The following is a 27,651-nucleotide window of genomic DNA, read 5'->3' on the forward strand; positions in this document are numbered from 1 at the left end:
CACTTACTTGGACAAATCAAAAGAACAGGATGTATACGCCTTTTACGTTAAGAGTCGCAAAAAGAAAATGAACACGACCGGGACCGCTTAAACGTTGGAACCCATGGCAAGTTCCTACAACTTGAAAAGAAACTGAAAATAAATCTGACGGTAACAAAACCAGGAGCAATTTCATGTGACCCAACATAATATATTTGTATACTGTTAGTTCGAATGTCAAATTCAACAGTTTGTAACTCACAAGGCAATAAATGCGATCAAGTCTGTATACATTCAGGAGGATGGGTTGGTTGACCAAAGCAAAATACTCTCACTCGTTTCTTTCTTTTGTTTTCTTCTTTTTTACATTTAGTCAAGTTTTGACTAAATGTTTTAACATAGAGGGGGGAATCGAGACGAGGGTCGTGGTGTATGTGTGTGTGTGTGTGTGTGTGTGTGTGTGTGTGTGTGTGTGTCTGTCTGTCTGTGTGTGTGTGTAGAGCGATTCAGACTAAACTACTGGGCCGATCTTTATGAAATTTGACATGAGAGTTCCTGGGTATGATATCCCCGGACGTTTTTTTCATTTTTTCGATAAATACCGATGAAGGACATCATATCCGGCTTTTTGTAAAAGTTGAGGCGGCACTGTCACACCCTCATTTTTCCATTAAATTGATTGAAATTTTGGCAAAGCAATCTTCAACGAAGGCCGGGGTTTGGTATTGCATTTCAGCTTGGTGGCTTAAAAACTAATGAGTGAGTTTGGTCATTAAAAATCGGAAACTTGTAATTAAAATTATTTTTTTATTAAACGATCCAAAAACAATTTCATCTTATTCTTCGTCATTTTCTGATTCCAAAAACATATACATATGTTATATTTGGATTAAAAACAAGCTCTGAAAATTAAAAATATAAAAATTATGATCAAAATTAAATTTCCCAAATCGTTTTAAAAACTATTTCATCTTATTCCGTGTCGGTTCCTGATGCCAAAAACATATAGATATGATATGTTTGGATTAAAAACACGCTCAGAAAGTTAAAACGAAGAGAGGTACAGTAAAGCGTGCTATGAAGCACAGCGCAATCGCTACCGCGCCAAACAGGCTCGTCACTTTCACTGCCTTTTGCACTAGCGGCGAACTACGTTCAGTTTCATTCTGTGAGTTCCACAGCTTGACTAAATGTAGTAATTTCGCCTTACGCGACTTGTTTGAATGTTGTTAACGCTTTTTTTGTGTGTGAAAGAAATACACTCTCCAAGGCATAGATTAAGCCTCCGTCTTCCTCAATAATGACCTAAGACGTAAAGACTGTCACACTTTTCACTCTTCTGTTTTATTTTCTCTTTCTTTTAAATTTTTTTTTATTTGTTTAAAAACCCCAAACATTTTTAAAACAAGACGTGTGCGCTCTTCAAGGCATGCAACAGTCTAGAAAGGTTCCATGAAGCAAAAATGTGGACATAAAAACTTTGATGAAAGTCAGAAGCTGTGCTTGAACTTTTTCCGCGGATCAGGGAACAGTTAATTAGAACTGCAAAGATTGCACGTGCAGGCTGTGATGGATAGCTACACGACCACTGTCTCTCCCCCAGATCCCTCGACCCATTTAACACACAATCACAATCCCTGCGAAGGGATCACACTGCCCTTCCTTCTGAGGCCCCGTGGAATTGTCACCAGGGTTATGGTCCATCAGCTGATGAGCGTTTGCGTGTGTGTGTGTGTGTGTGTGTGTGTGTGTGTGTTTATGTGTGTGTGTGTGTGTGTGTGTGTTTGGTGTGATGTGGTGTGGTTTGTGTGTGTGTGTGTGTGTGTGTGTGTTTGGATTTGAAAGTATGTTTTAAAGGTGGTCGTCTACATTTTTGCTTTTTTTTCAATAATCTTATGGTTAGATTTCGATACAAAATTATGTCAAATGATGAATGAACCATGGGGAAAAAAGTTATAGAAAAAAAAATATATGTAAAAAAAGATTTTATTTTTGGGTAGCGTGACTCACGCTTCCAATATTTTGTTTTCTGTTTGCTGAGAACATGTGCTTTGCCTAAAAATACTGACCAATCAAATTCATGTCACTATGCTTATAGCCACGCCCAAACAAGTGCTGCAACAGTTTGACACTGGAGCGCTGTCCAAGCTTTTTTTTAAACGCACGAAATGCACGGGATTTGAGAGGAGTTTTGCGCTTGGCATTTTCCAAATAAGGATATCCTACTATGAGTACTACGCTGGAATACTACAATGAATTTTCAAACGACTACACTGGCTTCGTCTTTCCTGATCGAAAGGGGGTGTATTGTTGATATTTGTAGATAATAGACTCTGCATTTTAATGGTCAAATGGCGATTTCGGTATAAAAATGTAGACAAGGACCTTTAAGGAGTACAAGCGCACTAAAGAGGTTTGCTGCAGCGCAGAGGTTCTAAAAGAATACGTCGAGTTGAATCGAATTATATTTGTATTATGTTTGGACGTGAAAGGGATTCGAATGTTGCTTGGGTAGCCGTTTTTGTTGTCTGTTCGTTGATTATAGCAGAGGACATTGGTGTTTTATTGTTAACTTGGACAATTGTTATTAGTTGGTTTTAACCTTTAATCGACAAGAAACAAAATGCCCAGAAAGACTCAGCTGGAAGTTACTCTTGTCGCCTAGCGGTTTGCTTACTTTTCATTTTTTTCTTCTTCTCCTCTTGCAGTTTTGCTGTTAAAGCTATGGGACGGACAGGTTTCAAAATATATTTTTAGATGGGAGAAATTGATACTCTATGTGATGCCACACACTTTTATTTCTCATTCGCAGGGAACTCCGTCGCAGAACAAATTGAGGGGGACATTTTCAAAAAATGTTAAAAACGTGTTTCTGTTTCTTTTTGTGTGTGTAGGCAAACAAAATTAAATGATGGCCGGGATTCAAAGCAGCTGGCTTTCGCAAACAGGATTTGAATGAACACGGTTCCCGCGATAGTTCTGGAGGAGTTTTCCCCCTTTCTGAAATTGAATTTCTAAAATTAGAGTGATGAGTCGCTGTGTCTCTCCGTCTTTTGGGGAAAATTTATCTGTCTCAACCCGTCTAGGGAGGTTTATAGTTCCAGCCTGCTTGTGAAGTCGTTTAGTTCCTATTAGTTTCTGTAATCGGCGTGTCTCGTAGGAAGGCTGGTTAGTCGGAATAGTTGCGGATTTTTATTGTTTTATTGGAAAGATGAAGGAAACCTAGATTTAGTAGGTGTGGACTGTGTTTGACCTTCTTTCCAGAGACTGATTTTTGTTTCAAGATTTATTTGGTGCGGATCTCTCTTTTCACTTTGAAAGAACTAGATTTACGAGATGGGACTGTGTTTGACCTTATTTCCAGAGTCTGATTTTCGCAGTATTTTCTTCAGCTACTAGAAGACGACTGCTTTCTTTGTGATTTGTTTTTCTTTCTTCGCGATGCTGGACACCAAGTCGAATTTAAGCGGATTTATGAGTAAGTCACGGAACAGGAGCTTAGTTGTGTATATCAGAGGTTGCCTGAAGGATACGTTCCTTTTTTTGTAAATGTTAATGTAGACCGTCTCAGCTCAGTCCGGGCATGGGACGACTGCATTCTCTGCTTAGACACATACCAAAGTTCTACAGCCTGGCCGCTTCCAGTTTAGAGTTGGATTTTGTGTATGTTTAATTTTTTTTAATTTTGGCCTGATTAATTATTCAGGTTGACGTAGGCGGCTACAAAATTATTTTCGCGAACACACAAAAGAAACCACGCGCTCTGCACAGGAAGCAGCCAGCCTTTTGGTTTTTGGTATATGTCCAAGCGGAAGGATGCTTTAGTACCATGTAAAAACCCGGACAGCTGTGTGTGTGTGTGTGTGTGTGTGTGTGTGTGTGTGTGTGTGTGTGTGTGTGTGTGTGTGTGTGTGTGTGTGTGTGTGTTTCTGCGTGCTTGTTTGTGTTTGTGTGGTTTTGTGTGTGTGTGCGTGTGTGTTTGGGTTCGTGCATGCCTGCGTGCCTGCGTTCAATCTCGAGATTGGGCGCGAACAGGCGTGTTGTTAACTTGGAACATTTAACATGAAAACGCCATTGTCTACAGCTCGAAGGTGTCAAGTTGAGGGGGCAGTATCAGGGACATGAACGAGCTTATCACGATCCTGGGTGTAACTACACGCAGCTCGACGTAAATGTCATCAACACTCCGCCTCGCTCCATCTATATCTCTCTCTTCTCTTCTCTCTCTTGCTTTTCGCTCCTTTCTTTTCTCACCTCCTACTTGTCTGCCTGGCGGGGGTAGATAGGGAAAACATTTGCCGCTTGAATAACCAAGTTTTCAGGGCTGGGCTGGGCAGCCGTGCTAAAAGACTTGGTGGAGGGAGGGGTGTAGTGGTAGGTTGGTGGTGGTTGAGGTGTGTGTGTGTGTGTGTGTGTGTGTGTGTGTTTTTGTCTGCGTATACATATAAATGTTTGTGTCTGAGTGCCTATGTCTGTGTGTGGGGAGGGGTTTGGGTTGAGGATGAAGATCGAAGGAGGGGTACAGTAGCCTGGCTTGTCTTGACTCTGATCAGCTCGTTCTGTGTGTGTGTGTGTGTGTGTGTGTGTGTGTGTGTGTGTGTGTGTGTGTGTGTGTGTGTGTGTGTGTACGTGTGTGTGTGTGTGTGAGTGTGTGTGTGTTTGTGTCACAGTGTGTGTGTGTTTGTGTCACAGTGTGTGTGTGTGTGTGTGTGTGTGTGTGTGTGTGTGTGTGTGTGTGTGTGTGTGTGTGTGTGTGTGTGTGTGTGTGTGTGTGTGTGTACTGTCCTGTACTGTACTGTACTGTACTGTACTATGAAATTCCGTACCAAACCGTACACCGTACCCTATACTGTGTCTTTTTCAATGTTTGTCGTGGAGATAACAGTTCTGTGAGATGACTAGTCGATGACTAGTAAAGAAGTTAACTTCAGTAAACATTACGAGACCGTAAGGACATCATTACAAACCATAATCCAACAGTTACGAAATTTATTGAGAAAAAAACTACCCGTGCAGAGAAAGCACCAAGACTGAAGAGTTTTGATAGTATCTCCAACTTGAAGGATGATTTTATTCCACTGTTCATTGGTAATTTACAAAATAAGGTTCAAATGAGGATGGGATATTTAACCCATACAGGTTGCTGGTCGTGTTGACCTTGAATCTTTTAACAAGGTTATGAACACATTATACCGAAGAACACGTGCATTTAATCGATTGCCTTTAATGATACACGGCTGCCACTAATAACGGATTCGGTGCACGGCTGTCAATAATAACGGAGTCGGGCAGTGGGGCCGGATTATCAACATACGTCGAACAGATGCTTTCAATTGTCCAACTCAGAAAAAGGAACGCACACACATGCACCGTGATTGCATACACAAAGACAAAACATATGAATGGATAGCAGTCTAGACAGGTATAACATTGCAGAAAGACACATCATAAGTTCACGTACACACAAAACCACAGGTACGCAGACAGACTGATAGACACACACACACACACACGCACGCACGCACACACGTACGCACACACACACACACACATACATAAACACACACACACACACATACACACACACACACACAGACTCACTCACACCTAGATGCGCGGAGAGAGAGAGAGAGAGACACACACACACACACACACACACACACACACACACACACACACACACACACACACACACACACACACACACACACACACATAAAAGGATAGTCAGACAAGAGACGAACAGAGGAAAAGACAAAGAAAGACAGAAAGAAATATACAGCCACAGACAAAACGAATGAATACCAGCAGAGGGGAAATACTTGTCTGTTAAGTTTTCCCCGAGCAGAAGTAGAGTTATGAGTATTTTTGTTTTTACAGCTATTTTGGAGGGTGTTTCGGCTCTTTTTTATTCGACGACCAAGCATCTTCTCGTTTCTCATGCATGTTTCCGTTTTGTGCCATTGGCTGGTTATTGGGCTATGGCTTCCACAAGAACAAACAAAACTGAGTACATTAGAGAGGGAAGAGGGGGAGGAGAAGAAGATGTGCACTGTGGAGAGAGAGAGAGAGAGAGAGAGAGAGAGAGAGAGAGAGAGAGTTGGAGAGAGAGGGAGAGCGAGGGAGAGAGAGAGAGAGAGGGAGAGAGAAAGAGAGAGTTGGAGAGAGAGAGAGAAGGAGAGAGAGAGAGAGAGGGAGAGAGGGAGAGAGAGAGAGGGAAAGAGAGGGAAAGGGAGAGAGGGAGAGAGATAGGGATAGAGAGAGAGAGTTGGAGAGAGAGTGGGAGAGAGAGAGAGGGAGAGAGAGAGCGTTGGAGAGAGAGGGAGGGGGAGAGAGAGAGAGAGAGGGAAAGAGAGAGAGAGAGGGAGAGAGAGAGAGGGAGAGAGAGAGGGAGAGAGATAGAGGGAGAGAGATAGATAGAGAGAGATAGAGAGAGATAGAGAGAGAGAGAGAGAGAGAGAGAGAGAGAGAGAGAGGAGGCAGAGATATACAGATACAGACAGGGAGACAGACAGAGAAAGAGACAGAGACAAAAAGAGAGAGAGAGAAAGACAGAGACAGATAGAGACAGACAGAGACAGAGCAAGAAGGAAACAGAGGGACTTACACTGTGTCTGTCCTTCATCAGATCACTTCCCCGCATGTGTGAATTGGGAACCTACACACTTGGTACGAATCTTCAAATGTGGCAGAGGCTCTTGACTGTATTAACATTTGTTTCTTTTGATTGTTTGCAAGATTATTCACGGTTTGTATTGTAGTGCGTGTTTTGTTCCATTTAAAGCTTCAATTAAGGTGTCAATTCAAATGTAACAGCAATCTCATGAAGTTGAACATGAAAACACAAGTCGCAAGAGGCGATTGATTCGACAACGTTCATTGCAGTAAGTTTTCGAAGCTTTTGATGAAACGTATTCTTCTTTATTCAATTTTGGTTGAAAAAGCAGCAGTTTGTCAGATTTCTGGTCGAAACAGATTGTATAGTTGAGTATATTTGCAATTCTGTTGTTTAATCGTCACTGGGGCATGAGGGGAAAATCTTAGACCTCTTAAGGACACAACCTTCGTAATATACACGATTTCATTGAGAAAGAAAGTCAACAAAGAAAGTCAACAAAAGCTCAGACACACTCACACATACGCACGCACGCACGCACGCACGCAAGCACGCACATACACACACACCATCAACAAACAATAACAACATATAAGAAAAGAAACATTAAAAACAAAAACATGTATTTGACTTGGTCTCTATCACCTTGAACACCCCTACCATTGTGCTGTTTGCGTCAGCGCTTTCAATGTTCCTGTCTGCTTTGTTAGAACTCAATGGAATTGAATCGCTCGCGTCAGTTTGTCTCGCTGCTCAGACGTTGTTGCCTCCTTATTCCTTTTTCAGCTGATTTGCCAGAAGTGTGACTTTGTCCCACTATTGGTCTTTAAGTCCCTAGACTGGTGGGGTTGGGTTTTATTTTTGTCTGCCAGGGAAAAGTCACGAATGCTGTAGGTTCTTTGTCCATTTGTTTTGGCGTTCCGACAGTCGACTGTGTAACATTGTAACATCGCAATCAGCTTAGCAGGATTAGTGCAGATATGTTACAGAAGAGGGAATAGTGAATTTTTTCTCCCTTGCTTTCACGTTTGAGATGATCACTTTGTCAGAGCAAGAGTACAATGACTGTAATTTTTAACAGATTTTTATGATCTTCTCTTCGTTATTCGTTCTGCCATCGTCCGGTGTATACAAACTTGATTGAAATGTGACATGATTCGATAATCTTCAACAGTGAGTTGATTTAGTTATAAAAGGCCGGGATGAAATTTTACGAGGTATACTTACAGCTTAATAGCTGCCGCTGAAACTTCTGGTGTGGCATCCACAAAAAACAACAACAAAACAAAGAAAAAACACCCAACATCAACACCAACAACGGAAACTGAAACAACAACAACAAAACACAACAAAATCAAAGGAAAACAGTGATACCCAGACTTACGCGAAAACCCAGGATTATGAGATTTGATGCAGTCATGAAGCAGCAGCGGGCAAAGAAGGAATGAGCATTTTGCCGGATTTTCTACCATCTATCATACCTCAACGGGATACAGGTGCAAAACGGCTTGGTATTAAACACATCATACATATGGTAATTAGCAGAACTGCACACATTTGTGGTTATCTTTATTTTAATCTGGTTTGCTGGGAAGTGGTTTTGGCATTCACCACAGTCGCAAGTTTCATGCGTTCCTAACTTTTGGTCATACTGCTGTCCGAAATTACTGACCTGACTTGTATAATATAATCATGTACTTCTAGCTGGCTACATAAAAAGAAAATAAGTTTAGATATTTCTCATTTTCGATTTTGTCAAATGTCGACCTCCATGCTTACGGCATGTGCTCCCTACCTTAGCACCAGTTGTATTATTTTATACAAATACCTCAACAGTAAATCTTTCGCCTGGCAAGCTTTCTGCCCAGGACAGAGAGACTAGATGATCACCAAAATGGTTGGTGTTGATGAGATTACCATGGACTCCCGTAGAACGACAGATCCTACGTACAATACGATGAGGCATATGCACACGATCCGCCAAGCGTTGATACAGTGGAACCTTAAAAAAACAGAAAAAATCAGGTATTAATAAGGAAACAGTTTTATATAAGAGGTGAATTCAGAGCCTATGAACAGAATATCTCCTTCCCTCTCTCTCTCTCTCTCTCTCTCTCTCTCTCTCTCTCTCTCTCTCTCTCTCTCTCTCTCTCTCTCTCTCTCTCTCTCTCTCTCTCTCTCTCTCTCTCTCCCTCCCTCCCTCCCTCCGTCTCATTCTCTCTCTCTCCCTCCCTCTCACTCTCTCTCACTCTCTGCCTCTCTCTCTCTCTCTCTCTCTCTCTCTCTCTCTCTCTCTCTCTCTCTCTCTCTCTCTCTCTCTCTCTCTCTCTCTCTCTCTCTCTCTCTCTCTGTCACAGCAGCCAATCCTGCACCAATAAATAAGACGCACCATGAAGAAATTTTTAAGCGTCTTTTCATTGCCATAATTATGTCTTGGTTTAAACACGGTTTTATTCAATTAAACATGAGACAATAATAAAACGAGAAATAATAGGGCCATGAACTCAAGCGAATGCTTATATTACGTGCCATATGTCTGTGCTGTACATGCCCGGCTTGTTTTGTTTTTATCTTGTATCATAATGGACTGTTCTTCCACGGCTGGCCGCAAATGACAGTATAGGAGAGAGATGTGAGTGTCACAATGTACCTTTTAATGTACTCGTTCAGATTTTATGTTAACAATTTCATGAAATAATTACAGTTTAAGAGAGAGAGATGAGTGTCATAATGTACCTTTTAATTTTACTCGTTTAGATTTTATGTTAAACATTTTAGGAAACATGACAGTATGAGAGAGAGAGAGAGAGAGAGAGAGAGAGAGAGAGAGAGAGAGAGAGAGAGAGAGAGAGAGACAGAGAGAGACAGAGAGAGACAGAGAGAGACAGAGACAGAGACAGAGAGAGAAATATGAGTGTATAACTTGCATTAAGGAAATCAGAATCATTAAATGGTTCACAAGCAACCGACAAAGCACTTGTTTCTCTTCAAATGTGTTTCAGTAAATTTGCGAATTTCCTGCCCCTGGAAAACAGGAAATTCGCAAATTTCCTAGAATTTTTAGGAAATTCGTGAAATCCCCGAGTGAAACAGGAAATCCACAAATTTACTGAAATTTTCAGGGATTTCGCAAGTTTCCTGGTTTTGAGAATTTACTGTAACATATATAAGATTAGAGTTGTCCCTCTCTTGGCGAGGGCTGGTTGAAAAGAAGCTCGTTTATATTGCTTATGCCACAACCCTCGTAAAATAAAATGTGATTTGATTTGATTTGATTTGATTTAATTTTCTCTCTCTCTCTCTCTCTCTCTCTCTCTCTCTCTCTCTCTCTCTCTCTCTCTCTCTCTCTCTCTCTCTCTCTCTCTCTCTCAAGCTGCAAAAACAGATTATCTGAGGGAGTCTTAAATTTGGGGGTCTTAAAAGGGGGTACCTCTGTAAATCGGTGTTGCTTCACGCCGAACGGCAGTTTATTGGCAGAGGTCTATTGCACAAAAGAAACGATAGTTTTCAATGTCGACAAGAGCGGCCAGGGGGTTATGTCTTGTTAGAGCTGCTACCCAACTGTAAAATTAGTTTAATAAATCAATCATGACAACTAGAAGGAATGCTTGTTTCATCAGCCGCTTCCCTGCTGTCGAATCGAACGTGCATCCATTTCTTTCAGATGTTTTGTTCTTATTTTTGTTTTTGTGAAGTTTGCCTCAACGTTTTCGTGTGATCCTTAAGAGGGTTTCATGGTGCAGCGGTTAGTAGGGTGTGTGTGTGTGTGTTTGAGGGGGGCGCGCGTGTGTGTGTGTGTGTGTGTGTGTGTGTGTGTGTGTGAGGGGGGGGGGGGTGCGCGCGCGTGTGTGTGTGTGTGTGTGTGTGTGTGTGAGTGTGTGTGTGTGTGTGTGTGTGTGCGCGCGTGTGTGTAGGTGTGTAAGTGTGTGTGTGCACTCTGGGTGTGTGTGTGTGTGTGTGTGTGTGGATGAGAGAGAGAGAGTGTGTGTGTGTGTGTGTGTGTGTAGGTGTTTGACTGTCGGTGTCTTTTTTGTGTGGTCTGTTGAACTGTCAGCGCTTTCTTATGACATTATAGAATTATAGTCTCAGTAGTAGACACTTTCCGAAAATAAATCCGATGTTCGCATCGGAAATAACTCTGTCGGGTTTTGTATTGGTTGTAAAAGAGTGAGTTCCCTTGCTTTTAGGGAGACAAACAATGCATGTGCCAACCACTAGCGAGGAAAGAAGCACTATTATTTGTAGATTATTTGTTTCCCTAAAAGCAAGGGTGTTTACTTTTTCACAACCAATGCAAACCCGATAGAGTTATTTCCGAACATCGTCTATTATTCTGTTATTTTTTGATCGACAAAAGTGAAGTGCATATTTGAAAAGAACAATGTTTTTCTTTTGGTTTTCTGCACAGGAGACAAAGGATATGCCCCTGCCTGAAAAAAAACCCGCACAAATCAAACATCTGTGTGTGTGAATCGCGATATCCGAAAAAACACAACTTGTGTTTGATGGATGTTTTTCGTATCACTGGCCCATTTAATTTGGGAATGGGTTTCTTTTTTATTTTCTGTCATCCGTCAAGATTGTGCTTTTATTTTGCTTGATCTGGCTGAATGACCAGTGCAGCATTATTGCACACGCGTAATCATCTTAGATGTCACCAAAAAATGATATTCGATGAATCGGTGCAATTTTGTCCCAAGCATCGTATGGATGCTAGATTAGAAATAATTAACCAGTTGCGACCAACAGTTAACGTTGTTTGATAAGTGAGTCTAGACATTATATCAGGACATTGGCTTTCTGTAGGTTACCTGCGGATGGTATGGAACTAGTAACGTCAGTCTTCTATTCCCTTGTGGTGGCTACACGTTCACAAAAGTCTTCCCTTTCAAGGTCAAACGTGCAGAAGGTGCGAGATTAGTATCTTGCTTTGAACCAGATTGCTTCTCAAACTGTGGTGCATTGTTGTGTGTGTGTGTGTGTGTGCGTGTGTGTGTGTGTGTGTGTGTGCGTGCGTGTGTGTGTGCGTGCGTGTGTGTGTATGTGTGTGTGCGTGCGTGTGTGTGTGCGCGTGTGTGTGTGTGTGTGCGAGCGTGCGTGCGTGCGTGCATGCGTGCGTGCGTGCATGCGTGCGTGCGTGCGTGCGTGCGTGTTTCTAGATACTTAAACTTGTCCGATTCTTTGAAACTTTTGTCTTTGGCTGGTGCAATGACGTAACCTGCAGGAGATTGTTTCCCGTTTCAACATATGTCTGGATGTCTAAAGCAGATGGGATATTGACTGGTATTTTTTTTTTTTAGATATTTCTGCTGAAATGTGTCTTTCTGATTCGCGCTTACCGGTTAACCCAGATACTGATTACGCAGACTGGAACTCATAGACGATCTGTGAGTAGAGACAGGAAAAGGCCATGAGATGGCCGTATAGTAGCCGTTTATGAGGCTATGCACCGTACAAACACTTATAGACAAGACCGTCAAGTCCCGCCTGCACATGCAAGGCCATGCTTCTGCAACAACATGCAGGTTTTGGGGTAAAATTAATGAGAAACGCATGCTGGGCAAAAACAAAATCTACGCCACACAAAAATATTCTCCTTCGCTCCTACAAAGACCTCAATCCACGCAGCATCTTCGCGAGTGAGCGGGCAGATTTCAAATCTTGTTGCGCTTAGTCAGGCTCGTCTAATCTGGTTCGGAGTTGACACAGGTGTCTTTTTTTTCTCTCTTCGCAAACAAATGGCGAACTCCCACAGAAGCAGAGAGAAGGGACCCTGGTGTTTGTGAGTGTGTGCAGAGGATTGTGCGAAAGGCCACACCAACGTTGTTGTTTTGCTTAATGATTTTTTGTTTGTTTGTTGTGTGTGTGTGTGTGTGTGTGTGTGTGTGTGTGTGTGTGTGTGTGTGTGTGTGTGTGTGTGTGTTTGTGAGGCTGGGTTGCAATGCCACGCGAATCGGCGTTGACCATTAGTAGAGGAATACTGTTATTTTTGCATTATGCTATGTTCTTGTTTGTTTGCTTTTCCGAAGCTCTTGAGGGGAGGTGTGGTCGTGAGATTGAGTAAAATTGATCAGTAAATGATTGAGGGCTTTTGGGCGTTGAGGATGCTGCGTTTTTCTCTATTTTCTCTATTTTGTTTTACTTCATACTTGTATTTTTTATTCTATAATATAATGTTTCCCCATAGTTTTATATTTTATTATGTTTCTGGTCTTTTCAGTGAAAAACCTAAAATAAGCGAAAAATATCCAAAAAGAAATTATTTTGTTCAGCTTTCTCGTTTTTGTGTGGGTTTATTTTCTCTTAAAGTTTCACACATGAAATTTAAGATGTGTATGACATTTATTTTATTTTAAGTGTCCTTCAGAAAAGCAGCAGATTGCAAGTTCTCATTGTAAGCAATCGTGCCTGGTGTAAAAAAAAAAAAATGTAATTCTGGAATTCCCGATCAGAAAAAAATGGAATCGGAACCGACTTGAAAAAGAAATTAAAATTGTCATCGCAGAATAAATTTCTTGTTGATTTGTTTGATCTTTGTTGATGTCCTCTTCTTGCTCTTGCCCTTTTAAACCCATGTGTTTTTATTATCGTTAAAAGCATCGGCGCGCCACTGGAAGGAGTCAGAAAAGCTGTATTTTTGTCTTCAGGAAATAGATGTCATGGCGCCCTTTCCCCCTAGAGTACAACACCTAAATAGTGCAATGGAGATAAATAGGTTGACCTTTGTGAAATGTAAGATGAAGATAAAACAAGTCGCCTAAGGCGAAAATACAACATTTAGTCAAGCTCAGTCGAACTCACAAAATGAAACTGAACGCAATGCATTTTTTTCCGCAAGACCGCACACACGTAGCATCGTCTGTCCACAGCTCGTGGCAAAGGCAGTAAAATTAACAATCCAGAAAAGCGCGGTAGCGGTTGTGCTGAGAAGGATAGCACGCTTTTCTATATCTCTATTCTTTTTAACTTTCTGAACGTGTTTTTAATCCAAACATATCATATCTATATGTTTTTGGAATCAGGAACGGACAAGGAATAAGATGAAATTGTTTTTAAATCGATTTCGGAAATTTTATTTTAGTAATAATTTTTATATTTTTAATTTTCAGAGCTTGTTTTTAATCCAAATATAACATATTTATATGTTTTTGGAATCAGAAAATGATGAAGAATAAGATGAACGTAAATTTGGATCGTTTTATAATTTGTTATTTTTTTTCTACAATTTTCAGAATTTTAATGACCAAAGTCATTAATTAATTTTTAAGCCACCAAGCTGAAATGCAGTACCGAAGTCCGGCCTTTGTCGAAGATTGCTTGGCCAAAATTTCAATCAATTTGATAGAAAAATGAGAGTGTGACAGTGCCGCCTCAACTTTTACAAAAAGCCGGATATGACGTCATCAAAGGTATTTATCGAAAAAAGAAAAAATGTCCGGGGATATCATTCCCAGGAACTCTCATGTAAAATTTCATAAAGATCGGTCCAGTAGTTTGGTCTGAATCGCTCTACACACACACACAGACACACACATACACACACACACACACACACACACACACACACACACACACACACACACACACACACACACACATACCTATTTCTTGGATTTTGCTACCTAAGAAAAGGGGCATTACCACCCACCTAAGATTATTAATCAAAACAGTTTTTTGGAGAAATGCTCTGTTTTCTACAGTCATATGGGCGACAAAAACCCAGACTCATCAAATTTTAGTGAACTCACTCGACAGCACTACTATTCCAAATTTGGTTACCTAAAATTCAAACTTTAATCAATCGATTTGGCCAATTAACAAAAAGAAAAGATGGGCAAATGGGTCGCAAAATGTTTGTCAGAAGTCAGGAATATTGCCAATTTAAAGATTTGGTTTCATTACCACGGAATTTTGGTGGGGATTAAAAACCTTCTCTCCGGGTATACAGTCGTATTCTGGCCTTGCACATAAAAAAAACAAGAATGAAATTCGTTGGAAAAATTGTTGTAACTACTCTTCGGTAAAACATTGATGAAAGCTTCTTTGTCAAAACATTCTTTAGAACCTTTTCTAAGATCCCCAAAAAAGATTTCTGCCAAAACACGTAAAAAGTGCATTTTTGAAGATATTTTTCTTTGTCTCTAAAATCGGTGGTAGTGAGTCTGGACGGTTGCCTAAGAAATACTGAAACAACTTTTTTATGTTTCATTTTCACCCAACCATTATGCCTTGGACGTTTAGAGATAACTATGATGAAGCGATCTCCATTGACTTTTTTTGTGATGGGAATCAATTTGTTCCTGTAATGCCACTGGTCGTTTTCATACGCAACCAAATCCAACCAACTTTACTACCACGAGTTCATGTTTTACAAAAACACGTTGAATGGCCACCAACTTCAACCCATGTTGTTTTTACTCTTATTCTAGTCTATTTTAGATTAAATATCAATCATCTTTTTTGATGATGTGCGTTTGGTTTTTTTACTGTGAAAATATTTTACGTCTCTAGGTAGCCGCTGTCATGGATTAGGGTTAGGGTTAGGGTGATTTTTTTTTCAAATGTCATGTTTACGCAATGCACTTATCTATTACAATACCGGGCAGTAAAACTGCTGGCCGACAGTTGAGCAATATTTATGTCAGTTTTTTTCTGGTTTTTTTTTCGTCTGTAGTCTTTGACCTCATACCAACTGCACACAATATCCATAGAGTACGGTTTTACCGACAGTTGCAATGTTAAACATAGACGTGAATGGCCCGGAAAATATTTAATTATGATTTTAGAAACAAATTTGTAAAAACGGGTTTTTTGAAAGTAAAAAAGTAAAAATCTGTAATTCAGCACAAATGAAACCATTAAGCTATTGTCGTCCTCCGCTGTGACCCGAAGACCAAGTCGGTTAGAAGTTACAATTTGTTCGGTCATTAAACCTTGTCTGCCGATTTGATATATCTTGGGGCTTGACGGAGACTGACTTGTCTTGTGCAAAATGATGACTGTGACGGTTTCAGTTCTGCCCGGTATCATGTTGGAAAATATTTCTTCCCATGCACTCGTATGATTTCCAGTTAATCTGCAATTGTGCGAACAATTTGGCAGCAGGCACCTTTGAACTCTTCACTTGAACAAATTTATTGGTAAATTTTTAAACTTTTTTTTAAAAAATAATGAATTTGATGCTTTGAAATCATATTTAGCGGTTCATTGTCAATTTACAAAACATATCATATGACATTGATATGAACTGATTAATGTTGACAACAAAAACGAAAAACACCACAATAACAACCATTAAAAACAAACAAACAAACAAACGAAGCACACACACACACACACACACAAACAGTGACTAATGACACTGACACACACCTACTGGCACTGACACTGAGTGCCATACCACAGTAAGACTCAGTACGAGCTCTAGACGAAACTTATTTTTTTAAACACATGTCATAGCACGCTGTTTGACGATCAAAAGCATTTTTACTTATGAGTTTCTGTAGTTTAGTCTTGTGGGGTGTTTCCGTATTTATTTTGTTCATTTTTCAATCAATCAATCAATCAATCAATATGAGGCTTATATCCCGCGTATTCCGTGGGTACAGTTCTAAGCGCAGGGATTTATGTTTTTATTTTTTTTAATTAATTTTTTTTATGCAATTTATATCGCGCACATATCCAAGGCGCATGGATTTATTTATGCCGTGTGAGATGGAATTTTTTTACACAATACATCACGCATTCACATCGGCCAGCAGATCGCAGCCATTCCGGCGCATATCCTACTTTTCACGGCCTATTATTCCAAGTCACACGGGTATTTTGGTGGACATTTTTATCTATGCCTATACAATTTTGCCAGGAAAGACCCTTTTGTCAATCGTGGGATCTTTAACGTGCACACCCCAATGTAATGTACACAAAGGGACCTCGGTTTTTCGTCTCAACCGAAAGACTAACACTTGAACCGGAGAAAATTGCTAACGCCCTGACCCAGAGTCGAACTCGCAACATCTCGCTTCCGAGCGCAAGTGCGTTACCACTCGGCCACCCAGTCTCTTGTCTTTATAAACAAAAAAATAGAGGATCTGTCAGTGTCATTGGTCCTTACATCGAACGTTTGGTTTGGGGGCTTGATAGGTCTACTCAATTTCTGGTAAAGTTTTGAAAATAAATTCAGCAGGAGCTTTTACTTTTACTTTACTTTTTCTGTTCTCAATAGAACAAAAAACCACTAAAACATTAGTAACATTTCCACAAGTGCAAGTAACATTTCCACAAGTGCAAGTAACATTTCCACAAATGCGAGTAACAATCCACAATATTCTTTAGGTTACATTCCATTGTGGGTAACAATCCACAAATAAGGTAGCAATCCAGATCTGGAGTGAAGGAACCATCCACTGTGATAGGACACAATCCACCAGTTAAGTTGCCATCCACATGTGGATGGCCACCTAAATAGGCCTTAGGTCGCCAATCGTGTGGAAAGCAGAATGCACACACACACACACACACACACACACACACACACACACACACATACACCACGACCCTCGTCTCGATTCCCCCTCTATGTTAAAACATTTAGTCAAAACTTGACTAAATGTAAAAAGATCTTGCCTGAAAATATGTCTCAATAGGGCAACTTCCGTCCAGTATCCAAGGTGTTTTGTATAAAAACTGGTTTGCTGACAAACGCATCAATCTTTTTCAAGAAGCTTTGTATAATAGGACATATGTTATGAGAGTGTTATAAGCTGGGTTTTCTGGGTTGACTTTAAATCTGTTTTTGCAGCTTAAGAGAGAGAGAGAGAGAGAGAGAGAGAGAGAGAGAGAGAGAGAGAGAGAGAGAGAGAGAGAGAGAGAGAGAGAGAGAGAGAGAGAGAGAGAGTTTATGCCTGTCTGTCTGTCTGCCTGTGTCTTTGTTTCTAAATCAAACTAGGGGCAGAGATATAAATCACGAAGAACATCTAAAGGCACATTGACATTAAGAGACAAATAACACCAGAAAACATAATATTTCGATAATAATGAACTTTATTTGCATTATTACTTGCAGTGTTTGAATGGCATGGGTATGACATCTTTTGAACCAAAAAGCAGTTGTATTTTATTCATCATAAATCCTCTGTCAACACACGTATACACGACAGAAAAACAACCGCAACATTCAATCTGACAATCTCGTGAGTTCTCGCGTGATTATACGTTGGGTCAGGCCCCTGGGCTTTCCACAACCAATCGTGGAAGCTGTTACCGAGACTGACACAAATAGTACTCGCTCGATCACATCCAAACTTTTTTGACAGTCATTGGCAATATTCGGACGTCTGCAGACATAGATCATCATTGGCGTCTAGCTCGCGATCCAACAGCACGCTCTATTTGATCTGGTAATGAAAAAGGAATGATTGAAGGGTGGGTTGAAACCAAGTGAGGCGGTTGCAGTGAGGTTACATTTAGCTTTCTGCTGTTTGATAATAGAGGCACTTATAGTCTGCATGTCAGACGTGAAGTAGGCTGATTGAGTAGATGCTTGTCTGGGGTGTATTTAACCTTTTGACTGGCCCCTTTCGTATGTGAAATGCGTTGACTGATGTAATTGAACATTTGGAAAACCAGTGTGCATGTGAATTATATTGATTAAATGCAAACTTTTTTTGTTAATGTACGTAAACTTCAGAATTGGTTTCGGAAACGAGCTGTAACCCAAAACGGTAAGGGAAACGTGTTTTTTTCTCGGAAACTCGGTGTTTGTTTGTTTGTTTGTTTGTTTGTTTGTTTATGTGTGTGTGTGTGTGTGTGTGTGTGTGTGTGTGTGTGTGTGTGTGTGTGTGTGTGTGTGTGAGAGAGAGAGAGTGTGTGTGTGTGTGAAAGAGAGAGAGAGAGAGAGTGTGTGTGGGTGTGTGTGTGTGTGTGTGTGTGTGTGTGTGTGTGTGTGTGTGTGTGTGTGTTAATTACACTGGCTTTCTAGAAACTTGGCTTTTGATCAAATGACGCCAGTACTGAAACAACTTATGTCTGCTTTTGAGATGGTATATGTGTAACTGACACTGACCGAATAGGTGCTTATCTTGATCAAGTATATAAGTACTCAAAACATCTGGATGATATATCTGACATTGACTAAGACATATAACGTAGCATCATTTCCTCCCCCCCCCCCTCGTTTTTTAATAACTTAGTTATTATTTCCTCATAGTTTAACTTTCCATCGATATCAGTCATGCAAATTTGCCCCATGAGAAGAAAAGGCAAAGAAGTAAGGTACGGTATACACCCCAAGAGTACACCACTGTGTTTGCACATGACGTTCACCGACCGTAACAAAAAACAAGTCGCGTAAGGCGAAAATACAATATTTAGTCAAGTAGCTGTCGAACTCACAGAATGAAACTGAACGCAATGCCATTTTTCAGCAAGACCGTATACTCGTAGCATCGTCAGTCCACCGCTCATGGCAAAGGCAGTGAAATTGACAAGAAGAGCGGGGTAGTAGTTGCGCTAAGAAGGATAGCACGCTTTTCTGTACCTCTCTTTGTTTTAACTTTCTGAGCGTGTTTTTAATCCAAACATATCATATCTATATGTTTTTGGAATCAGGAACCGACAAGGCATAAGATGAAAGTGTTTTTAAATTGATTTGGACAATTTAATTTTGATAATAATTTTTATATATTTAATTTTCAGAGCTTGTTTTTAATCCAAATATAACATATTTATATGTTTTTGGAATCAGCAAATGATGGAGAATAAGATAAACGTAAATTTGGATCGTTTTATAAATTTTTATTTTTTTTACAATTTTCAGATTTTTAATGACCAAAGTCATTAATTAATTTTTAAGCCACCAAGCTGAAATGCAATACCGAAGTCCGGGCTTCGTCGAAGATTACTGGACCAAAATTTGAACCAATTTGGTTGAAAAATGAGGGCGTGACAGTGCCGCCTCAACTTTCACGAAAATCCGGATATGACGTCATCAAAGACATTTATCAAAAAAATGAAAAAAACGTATGGGGATTTCATACCCAGGAACTCTCATGTCAAATTTCATAAAGATCGGTCCAGTAGTTTAGTCTGAATCGCTCTACACACACACACACAGACACACAGACACACAGACACACGCACATACACCACGACCCTCGTTTCGATTCCCCCTCGATGTTAAAATATTTAGTCAAAACTTGACTAAATATAAAAAGGGGGGGGGGGGGGGAGGAGCATGTCACACTTGCAGTGAAACTTACTGCCAAAACAGTTTGCGGCAGTTTGAACATTTCCGTATGTGATTCAAATTCGTCAGTGCATCTATCCATCCATCTAGTCATCTGTCTATCCATGTATTCGCTTGTTTGCTTCACCATTAATGTATTCGTTCATTTTTGAAAGCAATCGTGAAATCATTCATTTGTATATCAATTGCATACATTCATTTGTTTATCAATTGCATACATTCATTTTGAAAACTTTCGTAAAATCATTTACCAAATTGTGTAATTCGCATCTTCGTTTTCTGTTTTGTAAGTAATCTGTGTCTCTTCTTTTTCTTTCCTTTTGTACCTTTTTGAAACTTCAGAGCTCCGCGCCAGTTTGTCAGCAGCCAAGAGCGTGCGCCAAAATGGTTGGCATATAAGCATGAACAAGCAATGCACACAGCTTATGTGAACATTACATCGGACAACCTCTACCTGGGGTTGAAGTGTGAGAACGAATGTAAGTTAGTTAGTTAGTTAACTGTTGCTTAATGGGTCCAGCGGACCATTTAGGCCAAATCAGGACCCCACAAGTTTAACATTGAACGAATGTAAGATATATGGGCTCAAAGTGTTAGCACCAAGACTGAGAACAGTTGCACTCGACAGATCAACACAAGGTTTGGTAACAAATAAACAAACAAACAACAAATAAATAAACAAACAAACAAACAAACAAATAAGCAAACAAACTGGAAAGATGCAGCTTTTTTATGGAGAAAACAAGCACAACATATCAAAACTATACCAACCAAATTATTCACATTCGTTTCTACGAAGTACGTTAACACAGGTTGTTTTGAGTATTAGCGTAATGTGTTACACGTACAATAGCTGAGCACGATGTTTCACATGAGTATGCTAAACTTACCCGAACTAACTGTCCATGTGTGTATGTATAGAAATATATTTGTAAATGAAAATTTTGCTTTTGCTCTTTGTTTTTGTACACTGCTGTTTTTAATAAATTATGCACCACCTACTCTTGTACTTATCACGGTGATATGACTTAATTTGTTCCTTTCTTGGGTTGATAGAAACAAGCGCACAAAGTAGGTGAAATATGAAAAAATGGAAGTACACATGTATACCTCACACTCTCTCGTCAATTGTTCGATGAAAAATAGATTTCTGGTACTTTCAGGTAAACACCGACAACAATTTGTGTTATTATACTGAACACTTTGACACTTGTCTTCGCATATTGTTATTTTGCAGTTATAGTCCTTTGCAGAAATCCTTCGAACTGTTGGATGCAAACTCACATGTGATCCAACTCACATTCACACATTCAGCTTACTGTTGATGAATCAGCAATAGCTTTTTGAAGGCTGGAAACAGTAGGCAGATCACTAGACGCACGTTGTAATCCTGCCAATAAAATGAACATAGCTTCTTGAATGTCTGACCGCATGTGGGAGCGTCGACTGGGACGCTGAATTCGCAGCCTTGTACTCTTTTAAGAAGGGTGAATTGATGGACACTTCGGCCACATAGCACAATACTCCATTCACTCGGAAGTGTCTTCATGGGCGATGAATTCGGGACATAGCCCCGAAGACCTTGAGGACATGTGAACTGATAGTAAACAGTTCCACTAAAACACACTCAGCCTTGTCTGGAGCAAGGATCTCCTTGTTAAAAGTGAACTTGCAATATCTTCCTGAAGGCTGTGAACGGACAGTAGACATATCACCTGGCGTGCACTCTACCTATCTCCCTATATTGAAAGTACATTTGCAACATCTTCCTGATGACTGTGCACGGACAGTAGACATATCACCTAGCATGAACTCAACCTATCCGGGAGAACTTCTGTGGGCGATGAAATCACCACAACTTGCTGAAGGCAATACATGACCACAACTTGTTGAAGGCAATGAACTGATAGTAGGTCTGTATATCACCTAACACTCACTCAGCCAACTCTCGTCCGTCTCCGCGGGCGGTGAATCCTCAGCAGCTTTTTGAAAGCCTTGCGGAAGTCGTCGTTGAAGAGCGTGTAGAGAAGCGGGTTGAGCGAAGAGTTAGCGTAACCCAGCCATATGATGAAGGCGGCCAGGTGCTCGTTGAGGTGCTGGCAGTGCTCGCACAGGCTGCGCAGCATGTACATGAGCGTGAAGGGCACCCAGCACACGAAGAAGCAGGCCATGATGAGCAGCATGCGTTTGGTGGCGCGCTGTTCCCGCAGCTGGAAGCGTCGTCGCATGCTAGTGGTCATGTGGTTGCTGCGCTTGCCGTGCCACGGGATGGAGAAGCGGTGCAAACTGAGGGAACTGGCCCCTGTCTGACCGTTCTCCAGCTCTCTCCCTCCCTCGCTTACGCTTTTCCTGTCTGGTGTCCTGCTGTACAACGTACTGGCGCTTTTACTGCGCTGAACACCTGGTGACACGCGGGAGTAACTGTCTCCCCCGCCCCCCACTCCACCACCTCCCCCTCCACTGTTAAACCCTGCGTCTTCGGAAGCGTTCTCTTGGAGGTTGAAGGCAGCCGAGCGGCTCTTCTTCAGCTTTAACTGCAGCGGAATATCACAAGTGCTGACTGTTAGGTAGTCCTGTTTAGGCTGGGGGAGCATGCTCCGGTTTCTCCGAAAAGAAGTCTCCACCTCCACGTTTAAGCTGTTGCTGCGGTGGTCACGGAGCAGGAGAGTGTTCACATCGTCGTGTTTATTGTTGGCGGATGCGTCGGAGTTGGAGTTGCCGTCCACCCCGCTGTCGTCTAGGTCGAACTCTATCCTCGCTAATGGGGACCGTATCGGGTCGTCAAGCCTCGACCCTGGAAGCCTTAACTCCGCCCGTTCTGTGGGCGACACTGTGTACACATCTGTCACCGTCGGGGATTCTTTTTCATTGACAGGTAGTAGCCCAGGGGGCGGTACTATATGCACCACGTCAGATTCTGTCGGTGACGCTTCGTCGTCAAACTCCGTCGTGATGAACGACACCTTTTCCTCCCTATACCCCTCTTCATCCTCCTCCTCTTCCTCTTCTTCCTCATCGTCCTCCTCCTTTTCCTCCTCATCGTCGTCCCTGTCGACGAAGGTTTCTTCAGCCATGAAGGTTGAGGCGGTAAAGTCCCTAGTGACGACACAGCTGACGTCCTGTGTAGGGGAGATAGCGATGGTTGGGCAGCCGTTGGCCAAGCCCGTAGGCGACTGGCTGGTGACGCTGGACTTCTTCTTGAGGCTGTCGGCCTGGCGGTGCAGCACGACGAAGATCTGGACGTAGAGGAAGGTCATGAAGCAGGATGGCAGGATGAAGGATCCCATGGCAGAGTAGACCACGTAGCTCTGCGAGCTGAAGAGGATGCACTGGTGGCGGTTGATGGACGCCTCGTAGATGTAGAAGCCCGAGATCATGTCCTGCCAGCCGATGAAGGGCGCCAGCGAGATGACGATGGAGAAGACCCAGACGAAGAGCATGTAGGCCAGCGCCTTCTTGGTGCTGCGCTTGTCGTGGTACCACATGGGGTACACCGTGGCTGTGTATCGGTCGAAGGCGATGGTGCACAGCCCCCAGATGGACGCGGTGCAGTAGAGCACGTCGATGGAGAGCCAGACGGTGCACATGGTGCGGCCGAAGACCCAGTAGCCCAGCAGGTCGTTGGCCGTGGAGATGGGCAGCACGGTGATGGCCAGCAGCAGGTCAGACACCGCCAGGTTTCCGATCAGACAATTGGACATGGTGCGCAGGTACCGGTACCTGCACGATAGGAAAGACTGAATCAGTGTTCAGCCTAATATTATTGGGCGAAGTCGACTTTACGAAGCTCGCTGCACGAAGCTTCTAGAAACTTAGTAAACAAAAAGATTTTGCGAAGTCTTCACAAATTCAACTTAGTGTGCTCAATTAAAAAAGGCCTCTATGGATCCTGTCTGTGTGGGAGTTATCTTGACTGTCTACACGTGAGATGTGTGGACGCTATTTAAAGGATTGTTTATGGGTTGCTCTGTCATGTACGCGGTTTAAAAAGGGGAAAAACGAAGAGCAGGAACTGTTAGACCCCCCGCGGGTTAGGGGGAGTCCCATATTGGTTGGGACGAGAAAGAATTTACCCGATGCTACCCAGCATGTCGTAAGAGGCGACTAACGGTTCTGTTTCTCCTTTTACCCTTGTTAAGTGTTTCTTGTATAGAATATAGTCAATGTTTGTAAAGATTTTAGTCAAGCAGTATGTAAGAAATGTTAAGTCCTTTGTACTGGAAACTTGCATTCTCCCAGTAAGGTCATATATTGTACTACGTTGCAAGCCCCTGGAGCAATTTTTTGATTAGTGCTTTTGTGAACAAGAAACAATTAACAAGTGGCTCTATCCCATCTCCCCCCTTTCCCCTATCCCATCTCCCCCCTTCCCCCGTCGCGATATAACCTTGAATGGTTGAAAACGACGTTAAACACCAAATAAAGAAAGAAAGAAAGGAACTGTTAGTGTTGTTATGCAGAGTTATAACTAAATTTACTCGCTTACATATGAAGGTCAGTGATACAACTACGCAGGAAAACATCGTGACAGCAGTAGACTGTACAAGACGCTTGCCTTTACTACCACAAGACGCTTGCCTTTACTACCTTTTATCTTGCCCCAGTTTTAAATTAAGTAGGCATATAAATAAGAACAAGAACACCAATAATAAGGAGAAGACAACCAGGTCATTAAACCAAATACACACGGAAACATCGTAAGAGCAGTAGACTGTACAAGACGCTTGCCTTTATTGTCCTTTTTCCAGGCCCAGTTTTAAAATAAAAATAAAACGGTGATGGGAAGAAGAACACGAACACGAATAAGAAGATCTAGGAGACAACCAAGGCCGGTGGCGGTATGCAGAAGTCGAGTTAAGAGACTTTACCCCGTGATAAACTGCATTGATGGTATAGATTATCTCGCAGTAAAGTCTCCAACTTTGACTCTTGCATACCGGCCCAGGTGAGTGGCGCCGTACCTGTAGAGAGCCCACAGCACGAGGATGTTTCCGAGGATGGTCCAGAGCGTGATGACCCCCAGCACCAGGGTGACCGCCACGAAGAGCAGGAAGGAGGTGAACTTGGTGGTACACACTGGGGTGGTCAGCAGCCACCGCGGGGAGCTGTTGGACTGGCATTCAGACAGCCACACCACCGTCTCCACCACGTTGAAGTGCTGAGCTTGAACTTGACCTCTGTCTCCGCCGGGGTCAAGGTCTCCCACGGACACGAAGGTCATGTTGAGGGCATCAACGTCGTGAGTTTTGTGTGAAGTGCCCGCTACCCTTTCAGTGGTGTTGATGGTGTTTTTCACAGCGTGGATCGAGGATGCCTGTATCACCAACGCTTGCGACAGAAGAATACCCAGACTGGCACCTAGAAAGGCGCCATCCATTCTAAAGAAGCTTTCAGCTTTGAGGTCAGGCCCGGAAACCCATCGTTTTTCATTCCCTACCGGCTTGGTTCCAGTTTCTGCTGCTGAATTTCAAGACACATCCGTTTGTTTCTATACGACCTTTGGAGCTTTGTGCTGGACAAGTCCATCATGAGTTTTTTTGCCATCCGGTTCGTTTCAAGTTATTAAAGCAAAAGCCATTATGATCCATTACGCGTCTTTACGTGCGAAAAGGTAGTCTCAGGTTCGAAGAGAAGTGATAATTCCAAAAGACGCCTGCAGAAAGGGCGACATTTTGTCATTTCCTGAATTCATCACAAGTCAGTTTTTATCGAACGTTCACATTACGATCGTAGTCGCTTGCAGAAGATATAAAGGAAGTTTCGCGGTTTGTGAATTTCGAAATGAGCATTTTCAGGATCTGACCAAATTGGACGAATGTAAAAGATCGTCAGTTTTTTTCCAACACACTTTTTTGCAGAAACAGGTCGGCCGCCACATCTGGAATATTCGCGAGCTTCCGCTACAGATAACCGATCCTTCAGAGCTAGATTACCTGACGTTTTTTTTTAATAACTTCTTTCATTTGTTTCACCATGTAGTTTTTGCCGGACAAAAAAAAGCTTATCACTAGGATATGTGGGCGAAAACGTGTAAACAGGATACAAACATACATTTTCAATACAGGATATCACATCTCAACGACTCATAGGATTACCACTGACAGTGGATGAGTGCGAGGGTGCTAGACGGGATCAACAAAACAAAAATCCATAGTTTCACACATTGAGCGTCGACTGGGATTGAGCACAATGTGGCTTAACACATTCGCCTACACGCAGCATTGCCATTCTCGGCAATATTGTCCATGTTGGTCACAAGCGTGTTTCAGCGTAGACGGTGGGGAAGATGAAGTACAGTCCCAGATTTCTGCCCTTGGAGTTTCTCTTGCCACAGGGTGTTGTTGCGCCGTCTTTGCACGCTTTCTTTTTCCTCTCCCTATGAAACATAAGACACAGGATGACAGCATTAGTCGCTTGACCCTCAACCACGTGCACATTTACGCATATTCTATACAGATTTGTATACACTTGATTTTTCTGATTTTTTTTAAGGGGCGAGGGATAAAATCAGAGATTATTAATTGTATCTGTGTAGAGGACTGCGGCGTTTGGTAATTCAATCTCGAGTGCATCTAGAAATCCAATTGGTTAAAACGGTTTTATTCAGATAATTACAAATAACAATTCCTCATACAATCAATGAAATAAATGGACAAAGCAAAGCTTATCAACGTGCTCTTAAAAATAATAAAATATTTGATTTTGCGGACGAATACAACGTATGTCACAAGGAGAAGGGGATTTGTGAAAGGGGAAAAGTAGGATGAAGAAAACAAAAAGCAACCGAAATCCAATTCATTTTGAACGCGACACCTTGGGGCACGTTTGGTGTTTTCTAAAAGCCAGATGGCGTGAAGCTTCGTGAATTTTGGATTTATTAAAGATAGTGGCTGTTAATTTATTTCTTTTCTGTCTTGATTATTACTCATTGTTTATATCAATTAATTTATTTAGTTTTTGACTTCCTTTTTAACCTTTTTCTTTTCTTGTTTGCGTGTCTTAGGCGATTGGGGGGGGGGGGGGTTCATAATAAGAGAGTCAGAAATAAATGAATTAAGTGAAGTTTACACAAGTTATTCGCGTAATTAGACTGACTGTGGGAACAATGTCAACAAATCAAACACAAGCTGTTTGAGCGTGAAAGCCTGTCGAATGAGACACATAAAAGATAGTGACAAATTGAGTGCCAGCGCAGCCCGCACCTGTAGCCTGAAAGAGAGCATTATAGAACTTGAAGCGTTGGCGTTTATTAATGACCTCACGTCGACCCGTCTTTTGATTTCTTAACACCGCTAATGTTGGATCAAACGCGAGCTCTATCAATCAGTTTTAAACCTCCGACTTTGATGAGCACGCCCCGGTGCGTTTCATCGATCATTGCAGCGCGGCGCTGCTGAAGCGTCCAAAGTGAAAGATCGATGAAACAAACATCGGCGTCGAAATGTTTTTCGCTGCTTTTTGTTGAAAACATTTTTACATTGTCGTGTCATTTTTGTTCGTGTGCATTTGATGTGATGCTCCTTGTATAAACACTGTAAGCTCAGGGGAAATTCGGCAGAAAGGTGGGCTGTGAATTGTCGAGCCTATGACGAAAGAAAAAAAAGTGAGGTGGTTTTAAGTTTTAGAATTAAGGATGAGCTCGACCATTATTGCGGCAGCAGGTTAGGTTCCTTTGAAGTTGATCCCCCTACAGAAACGCACACCAACCCTCACATCACGCAGGTCACTGTTTGCAGAACGGTAATCTTCTGAACAGAACTTTCTGAACACAACTTGAAAACTCAATTCGATCCTGACATGTTTTTAGTTT

The 27,651-nt window shown here is 41.8% G+C and overlaps 2 protein-coding genes across 2 annotated transcripts in view; both read right to left on the reverse strand.

The window, feature by feature from the left end:
• Window positions 1-27,651, reverse strand: part of LOC138946837 (sodium/potassium-transporting ATPase subunit alpha-3-like) — a 148,976-nt gene that overhangs the window by 37,751 nt on the left and 83,574 nt on the right. The gene's annotated exons all lie outside the window — the stretch shown is intronic.
• On the reverse strand, window positions 17,621-26,217 carry LOC138946833 (octopamine receptor 2-like; the record flags this gene model as incomplete). Its single annotated transcript, XM_070318243.1, is given in 2 exon segments — window positions 17,621-23,561; window positions 24,803-26,217. Coding segments are annotated over 2 exon segments (2,199 nt in total). The 3' UTR covers window positions 17,621-21,778.

The sequence above is a fragment of the Littorina saxatilis genome, linkage group LG14 (assembly GCF_037325665.1).
Source record: "Littorina saxatilis isolate snail1 linkage group LG14, US_GU_Lsax_2.0, whole genome shotgun sequence".
NCBI lineage: Eukaryota > Metazoa > Mollusca > Gastropoda > Littorinimorpha > Littorinidae > Littorina > Littorina saxatilis.